The sequence below is a fragment of the Narcine bancroftii genome, chromosome 7, assembly GCF_036971445.1.
Source record: "Narcine bancroftii isolate sNarBan1 chromosome 7, sNarBan1.hap1, whole genome shotgun sequence".
NCBI lineage: Eukaryota > Metazoa > Chordata > Chondrichthyes > Torpediniformes > Narcinidae > Narcine > Narcine bancroftii.
The window spans coordinates 20,380,364-20,393,208 of record NC_091475.1 but is presented as its reverse complement, the minus strand read 5'-3'; the positions used below and the strand labels follow the sequence as shown (position 1 = coordinate 20,393,208).

Here is a 12,845-nt window from a genome sequence, read left to right as displayed (position 1 = left end):
TAACAGCATATAGCTGAGGCTGGGCATTGTTGATCAGGACCTCTGAGATGAGCCTGCACAAGCGAGGTATCAGCCAAAGATACAGTGTTTGGGCAAGTTCCTCGCACTGTTTGGAGCCTTACCTGACAGGTATCAACGCCTCCCTGCAGATAGCCGGCACAAATCATCCTGGAGCTTATTCTCTTATAGTAAACATCTGGCAGGCGGCAGATGTGATTGGGAATCAGAGGAACCTTGGCTTCTCTCAGCCTGAGTGAAATTTCATCTGCTGGAATTACAATAACATGGCTTTTAGGAAGATTCACTAGATGGAAACCAAGTAAAGCGAAGTCTGGAAAGGGTTATATAATTATAAAGGGCACATTTTTTTTCTGCAGGAACAAGAGATTTAATATTAAATTCTGTCTGTTTGTAATTAGTTGCAATATTCATTTTTATGGTAATTACTCTGTATATTTTTCTTGTTTTTACACTTGCAATAAAAAATTATAAAATACAAATTATAAAGAGCATAGGTTGAATAAATGCTGGAGGAGCATTTATGTAGCAAAGGCAAAGATACATAACTAACATTTCGGGCATGAGCCCTTCATCAAAGTCTGAGAGACTGCCGGCAAAAAGAAAATGCATCAGCCACGACTTGAATGGTGGAGTAGACTCAATGGGTCAACTGGCCTAATTCTTTCCTTGGTTTTAGGGTGGCCATTCTAAAGGAGGACATGGTCATAGGTTACCATATTTATGTACAGTGTTTGCATTTGTTGTTATTGCAATACAGTTTAAATATTATAAAATATATATCTTTTATAAAATGCACTATATTTATACACACACACACACACACACACGCACGCACGCACGCACGCACGCACGCACGCACGCACGCACGCACGCACGCACACACACACACACACACACACACACACACACACACACACACACACACACACACACACACACACACACACACACACACACACACACACATATATATGCTAGCTGCTACAATCTATGGCCCTGCAGAGCCTGTAACTTTATGACTGTTGGGTCAGGACATGACTCCCCATTTCCCAGGTTAGTTCAGAAAGAACACGCTGTTCCCAGAACGAATGACGTAGTTAACACTGAGCTTTATTGGGCTCTCAGACCTGCTTTTATTCTCAAGCTAAGGGGTGTGGTCAAAACCCTCTCAGTGCTGATCAGTGCATTTGTGATCAGCTTTCCCTGATAGGCCAGTTGGGCTCCTTTAAGTTGTGGCCAATTGGAGGGCAGCACTGCGGGCTTCGTGCAGCCTGCTGGATTGTCGCTTTTGTTCTTCATTTTGTGAGGCGCCCCGAGGGGGCTGCCATAATATATATGGTAATATAAAGTAACCTTTGACCATGTCCTCCTTTGGAATGGCCACCCTAGTTTTATAGTCTCTTGCAGCTGCTCCACTGCTCGTTTAACAGATGAATATATTGTTATACCCAGCAGAAGATGACCTTGGCTGATCCTTCAGCTACCACAATGGTTGCAATCGCATAACCATTGATAAAACTCTCCTTACCTCCTTCATTGGTCAGACCCCAGCCTGAGATCCAACAACCTTTGCCATCTGGAAATTCCTGTCCGTAATTTGGGAGACAGATGGGCTGAACCCAATCTACATTTGAAAGAAGAGGCAGAGACTATTTCTTATCAGACCATTTCAAGCTACAATTTCAAAGCACAATGAGTTAGTTGGAGATAAGAGACATTGGGGCCCAAGTAGTTTTAAGTGTTGGAGAGGTGGAAATTTGAATTGGAGATTTGTCATGCTGAAGGAGGTTACAGAGACAGTTGGAGATATGGCAATTAAGTTATGAAAACAAGGCCCAGAACTTTATGACTGTTGGGTCAGGACATGACTCCCCATTTCCCAGTGTTGGACCCAGGAATATTCTGTGGTTAACTACATAGCATCTCCTGATGCCAATAAAGCTGGATGACAAGAGGATGCAGGGACTTGGAACTTTGCTGGGTCATTCCGTGAGTTGCAAAAGACCCCTAGACATGAAGAATACTGCAACTGTTCCATAAGTAAGTGGAGTCTGAGACCTGGATGAAAGCAAATGTTCTTCTGCCCTGAGGTGAGTTTCCATATCTCAAACCACGATCCTCTGCATCTCTGGCTGAACTGAGGCATGACCATAGAGGTGACTCAGGGGAGAAATTTGACCTTCGTTGATTGCACAAAAACACAGGTGTAATGCTGAGGCATTAAGAGGCATTGATCAGATCGTACTTGGAGCACTGCAAACAGTTTCAGCTCCAAATCAACGGAAGGTAACGCTAGTAGAGAGAGAGCAGAGGAGGTTTACGAGAATGATCCATGGAAGAGAGATGAACCGTACAAGGAACATTTAATGGCTCTGGGTGTCTACTCACTGGAGATTAGATTGATGAGAGGGATGTCATTTAAACCCTCCAAATATTGAAAGGTCTGGATAAAGTGGAGCTGGAAGAGATGTTTCCAGCGTGAGAGAGTCTAGGACCAGAATGTACAGCCTCAGAATATAAAGGGCATCCCTTTACAATGGACATGAGAAGAAATTTATTCAGCCAAATGGCAGTGAATCTGTGGAATTCGTTGCCACAGGCAGCTATGGAGGCAAAGTCATTGGGTGTATTTTACGCAGGGCTTGAGAGGGCTTGATGGGTAAGAGTGTCAGCGGCTATGGTGATAAGGGAGGAGAATGGGGTTGAGAGGAAAAATTTATCAACCATGCTTTGAACACTGGAGCAGACGCTTTGGGTCAAATGGCCTTATTCTGTCCCAAAGCCTTACAGTAAAATGTGAGGTCATCAAAGAATCACTTACATAAATTGACCAATAGGGTTATATCTCAGGAAAGAGTACAGTAAAAAAAAAAACACTTCTCCCACAGAAAACAGAGTGCCAGAAATTCTCAACAGATAAATGCTCATGGAAAGAGTACGGTTATATTTTAGGGAAAATACCTACAACCTGACATGTAATCCCTTGTTTCTTGTTCCACAGATACTGCTTGACCTATTGAACACTTGCAACTGGTTTCTGTTTAATTTTGGATTTCCTTCATCTATGGTATTTTAACTTTATTCCAATCCACCTAAATGCCATTTAACTCTTGCAAACAAAAACAATTTATCCCCTAAAGTCATCTTTAGTGCGGCCTCTCTGTGAGGCCAGTCATGAATTATTTTCCTGCAATGGGCTCGGACATCAAAGGAACTGGGTCTAAATTGGGGCATTGTTTCCTTTTAGATGACAAATCTGCAATCCTCAAGGAGAAGGGATTCTGATCCTGGGAACTGGAGCTAGTTCTTGATGCAGTGAGAAAGAGCAAATGACCAACACACAAGAAAGAAGCCTTTAGAATCCGACACTTTAGAAAGAATCCAAGGCTACTTTTCATGAGTTTTCTGAAGAAAAGCGGTCAAATTTACCGTTAAACGTTAGCGGCCGTGCCAGCTTTATGAGTGCAATGTCGTAATCGTAAGTCTGTCCTTTGTACTTCTTGTGGTGTATGATCTTCTCCACAATGTACGATGAGCTTGCTGTTACGGGCTGCTCTATGATACCAACGTACACTTTCCACGAGGACAGAAATATGAACCTTAAGCCAGTGGGCAAAGTGAAAGAAGCCTTTAGTTTCAGCAAGGATCTCTCTCTTCTATGACAACTTGGTCTCAAGGTGACTGTGGTTCCCACAGAAACGGAAAGTCACTCAGAGTCAATCATTATCTCCATAAAGTTAATGTTTGAATTGATCACACCATCCCTTTTCTCCCTTCTCTTTGAATGAAGGCTCACCAATAGGCTTAAAGACAGTTTCTCCCCTGCAGCCATCAGGCTCCTGAATGATCCCCACCACAGTGCTCTCACATTGCCCTTGCTTGGTGCTAATTGATCTTTCTTTTCATTGTAACCCACACTCTGTAAATGGTGCACTTCACACAGCTGTATGAATATTTTAGATAACGTGTTTGCTCGCAGAAGAACCTTTCTGACTGTACAAGATATTTTGTGCCAAGTAAATAAAACTTACAGTTAAATTAGTTCTGATTCAGTGCCTCAACCCAAAGCACTGACCATCCGTCTGCCTCCACAGATGCTGCCTGGCCCTTTGAGTTCCACCAGCAGTTTGCTTCTGTCTCTGCGTTCCAGGAGCTCCCTCATCTCTTTGATGGGCTCCTACTTGCATGAACTCTGGGTTCGGGTTTTGCTTCATTATGCATCATATCTTCTATTTCCAATTGCCTGGAATGATCAGTCCCTCCTGCCATCCACGTTCCTGTTCTCACCTTCCCTCCTCTCTCTCTCATTAAAACAAAACCCAACACACACTCTGCCGGAGGAACTCAGCGGGTTGAGCAGCACCAGTAGGGAGGGAAAGGAATGGTGGCGACTTCTCCAGCCTCAGCGAAGAGTTTCGGCTCAAAACGTTGACCATTCTTTTTCAAAACATATGGGTGTATTTGGGTGGCACGGGCTCATGGGCCAGAAAGGCCTGTTACTGTGCTGCAGGTTTTAATTCAAAAATTAAATTTAAAAATTTTAAATTGTGTTTAGCTTCAGCTTCCAGCATCTGAGGTTTCCTGTGTATCTCTCTTAAACCATTGCCAACTAATAATGGTTGCCCTTCAGTGCTGATTCTATTTCTGACTGACCTTCTGAGGCTTTCCACCCTACCTGTCTATCAAGAGCATGCTGTTCACATCTGGAGCGAAGGTGGATGGGACATTCCTCTGCCATTTAAAGCTGAGGACCATCCTCCCGTAAATGGCTGGGACTCAGTTTATGGCAGGAATTGTCTATAAATGTTCCCCACTTCCTGGAGGATTTACCCTGCTCTTACTGTGCTATTCCCTCAGTGACACAGGTCGACGGTGGGGTGGGGGGGGTGGGTGGTGGTGGGGTCTGAAGAAAGCGCAGTAAGGAGAAGTGCTGGAGAAACTCAATTAACCAACATTTTGGGCCTGAGCCCTTTGTCAGGTAAAACTGACACGTGATTAAAGACGTGGGAGAAAAGGAGAGGAGTGGAGAGGGGAAGGGGTAGGGGAAGGAGCACGGGCTAACAGGTAAGACATAATCGGTAGATACAGGTAGGGTTAGAAGAGAAAGTAGATGAGAAGTGATAAGGGAGGGAGCATAGGCTAGCTCTCTGATAGGAGAGATCGCAGATGCTGTAATTGGAGTAAGCACAGCGAAATGCTGGAGGAGCTCAGCTAGTCTTTTCAGCATCTGTAGGAGACACAGAAATATTGCCGACATTTCGGGCCTGAGCCCTTCTTCAAGGAAAAGTCAGAAAAGGCAGAAGCAGGAAATCTCAGAATGTCTCAGAATTCAAACAACGGGGTGGAATCCAGACCCACAAAAAGTGTTAATTGGATATACTAAGGGATGAGATAAGAATTTATCATAGATCTCCCAGTGGCCACTCATTTCAATTCTCCATCCTATTACCTTGCCGACATGTCCGTCCATGGTCTCATGCACTGCCAGACTGAGACCACCTGTAAATTGGAGGAACAGCACCTCATCTTCTGACTGGGCGCCCTCCAACCGGATGGCATTAATATTGACTACTCTGGCTTTCATTAAACCTCCCCCCCCCACCCCCTTCCTTCCCCCCTCGTCTCTCCATTCCTGTCTCCTTTCACACAGGCATGATAAATATATTTATCTCCTATTGATGCTGAAAAGACCAGTTGAGTTCCTCCAGCATTTTGGAGTGTTTAACTCTCTGATAGGAGAAGGAAGGGTAGGGGATGGGGAAGCTGGTGGAAAGGAGATAGAAGAATAGGGAAAGAAATGGACCAAGGAATAGTAATGCCATGTGGTTGGAGAGAGTCCAGATGGAATACGACATGTTATTCCACCAATTAGCAGGTGGCCTTGGTTTGGACGTGCATGAGGCCATGGACAGACATGTCGGAGTGGGACGCAGAATTGAAACGGTTGGCCAATAAGATATCCCTGTCATTGATGTGGACAGAGCGAAGGTGCTCAGTGAAGTGATGTCCCAATCTGCATCCAATCTCTCCACAACAGGAGCACCAGATACAATAGGTGACTCCTATAGATTCACATGAAATGTTGAAATGTTCCTTCTCTTGGTGGTGAGGGAGGAGGTGTTTGGGCCAGTGTAGCACTTCTTGCAGTCAGAGGGGTAGGTACTGAGGGGGTGATTATTGGGAAGGTATGAGTTGGACGAAGGAGTCCCGGAGGGAGCAGTCCCACATTACCTTCAAACCCACCAGAATCACATTCCGAACTTGCCTCGAATCGCACCGGCTACACTGGAAGTTGATAGGATTTTAGTAGAAAATGTATCATTTCCTCTGTTCTATCAAAAAGTGATTTAAAAACATTGGTATATTAAACACGTTGGAACAAGATCACATCCAGACGTGGGAAGAATTTGATGCCCAGCATCTCCACGGTGGCTGCACTTTTGCTTGGCATCTGTGCCACTTAAACACCAGCCCTGCTGACAATAGGTTGGAACTGTGAGGTGAGACTTACTCGGCCACACAGTGAGCGGCAGTTGCTATCCACAGCGAGGATATGATGGAACCTCCACACAGGTGGTGCCCGTCCAAATGAAGACTAACCTGCCAAGGCCACTGGCCGGCTGCTGAGAGGTTCCCACCGACGATCCGAGGTGAGTATCTGAGTCTGGAGCCACACTCTGCACAAGGGAAGGTAAGTGTGATTCAGGACCAAGTCTTCCCTTCCTTCCATCCTTCCCTCTGCCAATGCCTTTGCTCCCCTCTTCCTTGCTCATGCCATCTACTTTCCAAGCACCCCCTCATTCTGTAGGTTGTCTTGTCTCCTTCCATTGACTTACTCCTTATCTTACTCAACCCATTCTCTCTCCTTCCATCTCTCCCTCTCTCTCACTCTCTCTCTCTCATTCTTTCTCTCCCATCTCTCTCCCAACCCTCTCACTCTCCCTCTCTGTCCCTCTCCCCATCTCTCTTTCTTTTTCTCTCTTTCTTTCTCTCCCATCTCTCTTACTCTCACCTATCTCTCTCTCTCTTTCTCACTCTCTCTCCCTCTTCCCACCTCTCTCTCTCTCTCCCAACCCTCTCACTTTCCCCCTCTCTCCCATCTCTGTCTCTTTCTCAACTCTGGCCATCTCTCCATTTGTGTCTATCCTTTCTTTTCCTTCCAATTTCACTAATTCTTTCTCACTCCACTCCTCCATTTCTCATTCCTTCTCTCTCCCAATCCATCTTCCATCTCTCCCTCTCTCATCCCATCTAACCTTGTCTCTTTCTCTCTCCAACTCTTTTTCTCCCCACCCTTCATGCCTTCTGCTGCAATGGGACCGAAACATGGATAAGATGGGTTTAGAGGGATATGAGCCAAATGTAGGTAGGTGGGGCTAATGTGGGTGGAACATTTTGGTCAACATGGGTAGGTTGGGCAGATGGGTCTGCTTCCACGCTCTCTGACTCTATGTTGCTGCCCTTTCAAAGATGCTTTGTCACAGTTGTGGCCATTCAACTCCTCATGAACCTCTCATCATCCAATATAACTGTGGCTATTCCATGGAAGTTGCCAACATATCTCACCCCAGTAACATTCTCTTGACTCCCCCCTCCTCCATCAGTCAGAAGATACACGAGTGTGATGAACCTTCCGATTCATGGACAGTTTTTTTCCTTCTGTTATTGGACTCTTGGCCGGGTCCGCTGATTGATAAAAGATAGTGCCCTTGCAATGTTTAATCTTACTTTTCTCTTTTGTCCTCTCTTTGTCGTCAGAGCATGATATCCTGAAGCGGGGTGGGATGGGTCCTTCCACATGTCGGCACCTTTGCTGATGTGGCGGGAGGTGCAGATGCAGGGGGGGGGGGGTCAGACAATAAAGTCTGCAGAAGTTGGGGTCAAGTGCAAAACACCAACATGCTGGAGAAACTCAGCAGGTCACACAGCATCCATAGGAAGTAAAGGGTCAATGACGTATTGGGCCTGGGCCTGAATGAAAAGGTGGGTTGGAGGGGTGGGGGTGGGGTGGGGAGAGAAGCAAAGGAGAGGAGGGAGGAAGGGGACGTGGGAGGAACACAGGCTAACAGGTAAATAGTCTCCAACTAGACAGCATTAACGTCAATTTCTGTGCTGAATGCAGGCTCAATGAAGAACTTGGAGAGGTACCTGGTTGGGAGGGCTACGGACTGGGAGGGCTATTGACTGGGAGGGCTATGGATTAGGAGCAGGTCAGTGGGCAAGGAAAAAAAATGGTTTGGTGCAGACTAGAATGGCCAAGGGGCCTGTTTCTGTGTTGTAGTGTTCTATGATTCTATCTCCCTACCCTGTGTCCCTCTCTTTCCCTCATCCCTATGTCTCCTTTCTTCCAGCTCCCCAGCTCCTTCCCTTCTTTTATTAAATTTAATTTAGAGATACAACATTATAACAGGCCATTTTGGCCCACGGGTCTATGCCACCCAATTTATTCCCCATTAATCTACACCCCCAGTACGTTTTTGAATGGTGGGAGGAAACTGGAGGAAATCCACGCAGACATGGGGAGAACATCCAAAATAACCCAAGTCCGGTCTCAATCGCTGCCGCTGTAAAGGCGTTACGCCAACCGCTGCCCTTCCTTCTCTTATCAGAGAGCTAATCTCGACACTCTAAGCTTTATATCCTCTTAACCATTAGCTTGTTCTCCTCACACAGCTCCTTCCTCTCCTCTTCTCTCCTCTCTCCCCCCCCCCCACTATTTTATTCAGGCATCCTCCTCGGTTTGCTTATACCTGATGAAGGGCCCAGTCCCAAAACACCAGTGACCCTTTACTCTCTATGGATACTGTGTGACCTGCTGAGTTTCTCCAGCATGTTTGTGTATTGTGGACAGAAGAGAGGTTGGTTTGCATGATGGCTGGAACTGCTTTCACAACTCTCTGCAGTTTCTTAGTAACTCCTGGGCAATGATTATCTCAGAGGAGATATAATTTATGAAAGGCATAGATGAGGTTAAGTGACGGAATCTTTTTCTCATATCAAAGGTAGATAAAACTAGAGGACATAGATTTTGGGAAAAGGGTAAAGATTTAGAGGGGATCAGAGGAGAACTTTATTCATCCAGAGTGTTGAGTACCTGGAATGCATTGCCGATGAAAGTGGTGGAGGCAGAATCGCTGGAAGGGGAGAGTCTGGATGAGCTCTTGAATCACCCAGGGATAGAAGGCTGCAGAGCAAGTGCTGGAAGATAAGTTGAGTGCACACTGATGGTTGTCTAGGTCCTTTTAAATTGCCTTATAAAATGAAGTTAATTGGACAATTTACTAGGCTGAAGACCCAGGTGCAGGGCTATTTGAAAGGGCCAATCCGGGGAAGCCTGGTCAAAATCCACCCGGGTGCCAGACCTACCTTCGAGGTGGCCAGGGAACCCAGTAAAACTTACCCAGATGTTACCTCCTCTGCCTATTTGAAAGGGGAAATGGCTCATCTGGTTAGTCAGGAACTTTAAAAAGGAAGGACACAAGGAACAAGGGATTCCCCGTGACTACATCACCACGTCATCGGAGGGCAGGATCCCCCTTAAATTGCCAGGTTAGGCTGCTATTTGGAAGGAGCAGGAGGCACGCATGACTCAGTAATCTCATCTGGGTCAGAGGAGGGCTACCCAGGTGCTGCAATTTGAAAGCACGGAGTGTAAAGGTGATGGGCCAAATGGCCTCTTTCCTTGCATTATGCCTCTGTGCATCAAATGATGGATCTAATGAAGTATTTTGAAGCCTTCCATGCAGAACTTTCCTCTGAAGTTATCTAGCAAGAACCTCACACTCTGTCTGGGCATCCTCAAACCAAATTGTTCTCTGGTTATGTTAGCCCCCACCCCCACAACTTTCCCCATGTCCCCTTTCCTCTAGCTCTGTCTCTCTCTGTCTCTGTTTGTCTGTTTCTGTCTCTCTCCCCCCCCCCTCTCTATCTCTCTCTCCCCTTTTCCCTTTGTCTCCTTTCCCCCAGCCCTGATTTCACAGACCCTCCCCCCAGACAACACACCACCTTCCGCAGTCAATTCCCTCCTTTCATCTTTCCTGTCTTCCCTCCATCTCCAATTAACACCTTTTGTCTGTTGGTCTGTACTCCACTCCCTGCCCATTCTTCCCTCCCCAGCCTTTTGGCCCCTGGCTTCATTTTGCTCACACCTTGAAGAAGGGCTTGAAAGGTCAGTTATATATCTTTATCTCCTTTGGACGCTATGAGACCAGCTGAGTTCCTCCAGCATTTCTGTGTTTTTATGACATTTACAGCATCTGCAGACTTTTGTGTTTCACTCTGAAGTTAACTAGAATATCCTAGGGTCGACTGGACTAGAAGAACCTTCCAGGACCTGCCAGGCAAACTTGACCCAACTACTTCTGAGTTGTAAGCAGAAGATTCCAGTAGGTGGCAGTGATGCTCCACTAATGTCAAAGGTCTTGGCAGTGTCACCTAGAGTCAATAATTGGTACTGCACCCAGACAATTTAACAATTTAGAAATCTCATTCGGTGGCAAAACACAGGATTTTGTTGACACCGGTGGTTAAGTGAAAAAAAACATACAAATGCTGGAGAAAGTCAGCTGGTCAAACAGTGCCTTTATGTAGCAAAGGTGAAGATGCATCACCTTTTTTTTGGAAATCTCATTCAATTTGGCAAGTTTTGGATAAAGGTTTATCCCTCGATATTGACGAGTGTTTGGGTCTATTTACATCCTTTTTTTCATGACTTCTTTTGTGCATTGTTAATCTCTCTTTAAATGGTTAATGCAATGCTGTTACAACACCAGTGATCGGGGCCAGGGTTCAAATCCCGTGCTGTCGGTACATTCTCCCCATGTCTGTGTGGGTTTCCTCTGGCGGCTCCGGTTTCCACCCACCATTCAAAATGTACCAGGGGTGTAGGTCAATTGGGTGTAATCGGGTGGGATGGGCTCGTTTATTCTGTCCAGTTTAAATATAAAATTTTGATATAATGTTGGGTACAATCTCTTGTCCTCTCTAGTCCCAGGACATCACTGAAGGATGAGGCACCCTCCTCCATTTCTCAGGAGGGGATTAGTCATGTCACCTCCTTCCTGACCCTAACATTAAGCTGCCTCCATCCAGTTGGAAGTTATTAGCGTCCGACAATCAATTATTTATTAACCTTCAGCCCATGAGAAACTGGTGCATTTACATAGGTTGGTGGTGTGGGCAGACATCACGGCTATGTGCATGCGTGAAACTGGCACCATGTGTTCTGTAGTTGTTGTCAGTCCATAAAAAAGTTTACCTGCCGTTGCTGGAACCCTCAGGATGCTGGGGAATTCAGCTGGTCCGGCAGCATCAATGGACAGTTAATGTCTCGGTTAGTGACCCTTCATCGAGAATAGCAAAGAACGGGTAAGTGCTGGAGTAGAGGGGTGGCGGAGGGGGAGAGAAAGGGTGGGGGGTGCTGCAGTTTTCTTTTTTATTATTTTAACGATACAGTACAATAGAAGGCCCTTGAAACCCGAGCCACCCAACTCACATACAGCCCTGTATGTTTCTGGACAGAAGAGGAAACCAGAGCACGCGGGGAAAACCCACACCGGTCAAAAGGGAGAAGGTGCAAGCTCCTTCCATTTGAACCCTGGTCATTGGTGCTGTAACAGCATTGTGCTAACTGCTGCATTAACCATTTTGCAATGTTTGCCCCCTTTGTTGACTTCCTCGACTCCTTATTGTGTGAGAGGTACAAGCACAGGGGGAATTTCAATGCCCCCTCCCACTCTCCCCAAAATTGCCTATCTCCTTGGCCATCACTGCTTCTGCATCCTTACACGCACCAACAATGGTCTGCCAAAGCCTCTGCTAAACCTCTCACCCTTTCTGAATCTCCTTCACATCAACTCTGAACATCCCTGGGATCTCCCCTACTTCATCCCTCCCTCCCTCCATCCCTCCCTCCCTCTCTTACCCCTTCCCTTGCTCCTCCCTCCCGCCTTCCCTCACTCCCTCCCTCTCACCCCTTCCCTTGCTCCCTCCCTCCCTCTCTCCCTCCCTCCCTCCCACCCTCCTTCACTCCCTCCCTCTCTTACCCCTCCCCTTGCTCCCTTCCTTCCTCTCTCCCTCCCTCCCTCCCTCCCTCCCTCTCTTACCCCTTCCCTTTCTCCCTCTCCTCCCTCCCGCCCTCCCTCACTCCCTCTCACCCCTTCCCTTGCTCCCTCCCTCCCTCCCTCTCCCCTTCCTCTCTCCCTCCTTTCCTCTCCTCCTTCCCTCTCTCTCTCCCTCCCTCCCTCCCTCCCTCCCTCCCTCTCTCCCTCCCTCCTTCCCACCCTCCCTCACTCCCTCCCTCTTACCCCTTCCCTTGCTCCCTTCCTCCCTCCCTCCCTCCCTCTCTCCCTCCCTCCTCCCCTCTTTTACCCCTTCCCTTGCTCCCTTCCTCCCTCCCTCCCTCCCTTCCTCCCCTTCCTCTCTTACCATCACATAATTTGAAGTGTACCACATGAGCCTGCCTAATCCTGTCTCTGAGCCCCACCTTGTATGCCCACACCCTTGGCTGAGTTCTCACAGTTCTTTGGAACCATCAACCACCCATTATACTAATTCTATTCTATTCTCTCCACATTTCCGTCAACTCCTCCCATAGTGAGATTCCAGCCTTTATCAGACAATATCCTGCACTGTTCAAGTGCTGCCTTTATACTAAGTGATCTCTCTCTGCAACTCTCTAACTCTGCACTGTGTGCTGTGCTTTTGGCTAGTGTCCTATGTATGGGTTGATGAGATGAACTGCTCGGAAAATGAACTTTTTATTGTAAGTTGCCATATGTGACAATAGATCATTGAACGCAGAGCAGAACAGCACATGACGCTGT

At 46.7% G+C, this 12,845-nt stretch overlaps 1 protein-coding gene across 1 annotated transcript in view; it reads right to left on the bottom strand.

The window, feature by feature from the left end:
* Window positions 1–12,845, bottom strand: part of LOC138739967 (transmembrane protease serine 3-like) — a 46,330-nt gene that overhangs the window by 11,270 nt on the left and 22,215 nt on the right. The window contains exons 12-15 of the mRNA XM_069892424.1: window positions 6,533–6,698; window positions 3,451–3,620; window positions 1,550–1,645; window positions 123–268 (exon numbers count right to left, since the gene is read on the bottom strand). Coding sequence (XP_069748525.1) covers window positions 123–268; window positions 1,550–1,645; window positions 3,451–3,620; window positions 6,533–6,698 — 578 coding nt within the window. The remainder of the gene's footprint in view (window positions 1–122; window positions 269–1,549; window positions 1,646–3,450; window positions 3,621–6,532; window positions 6,699–12,845) is intronic.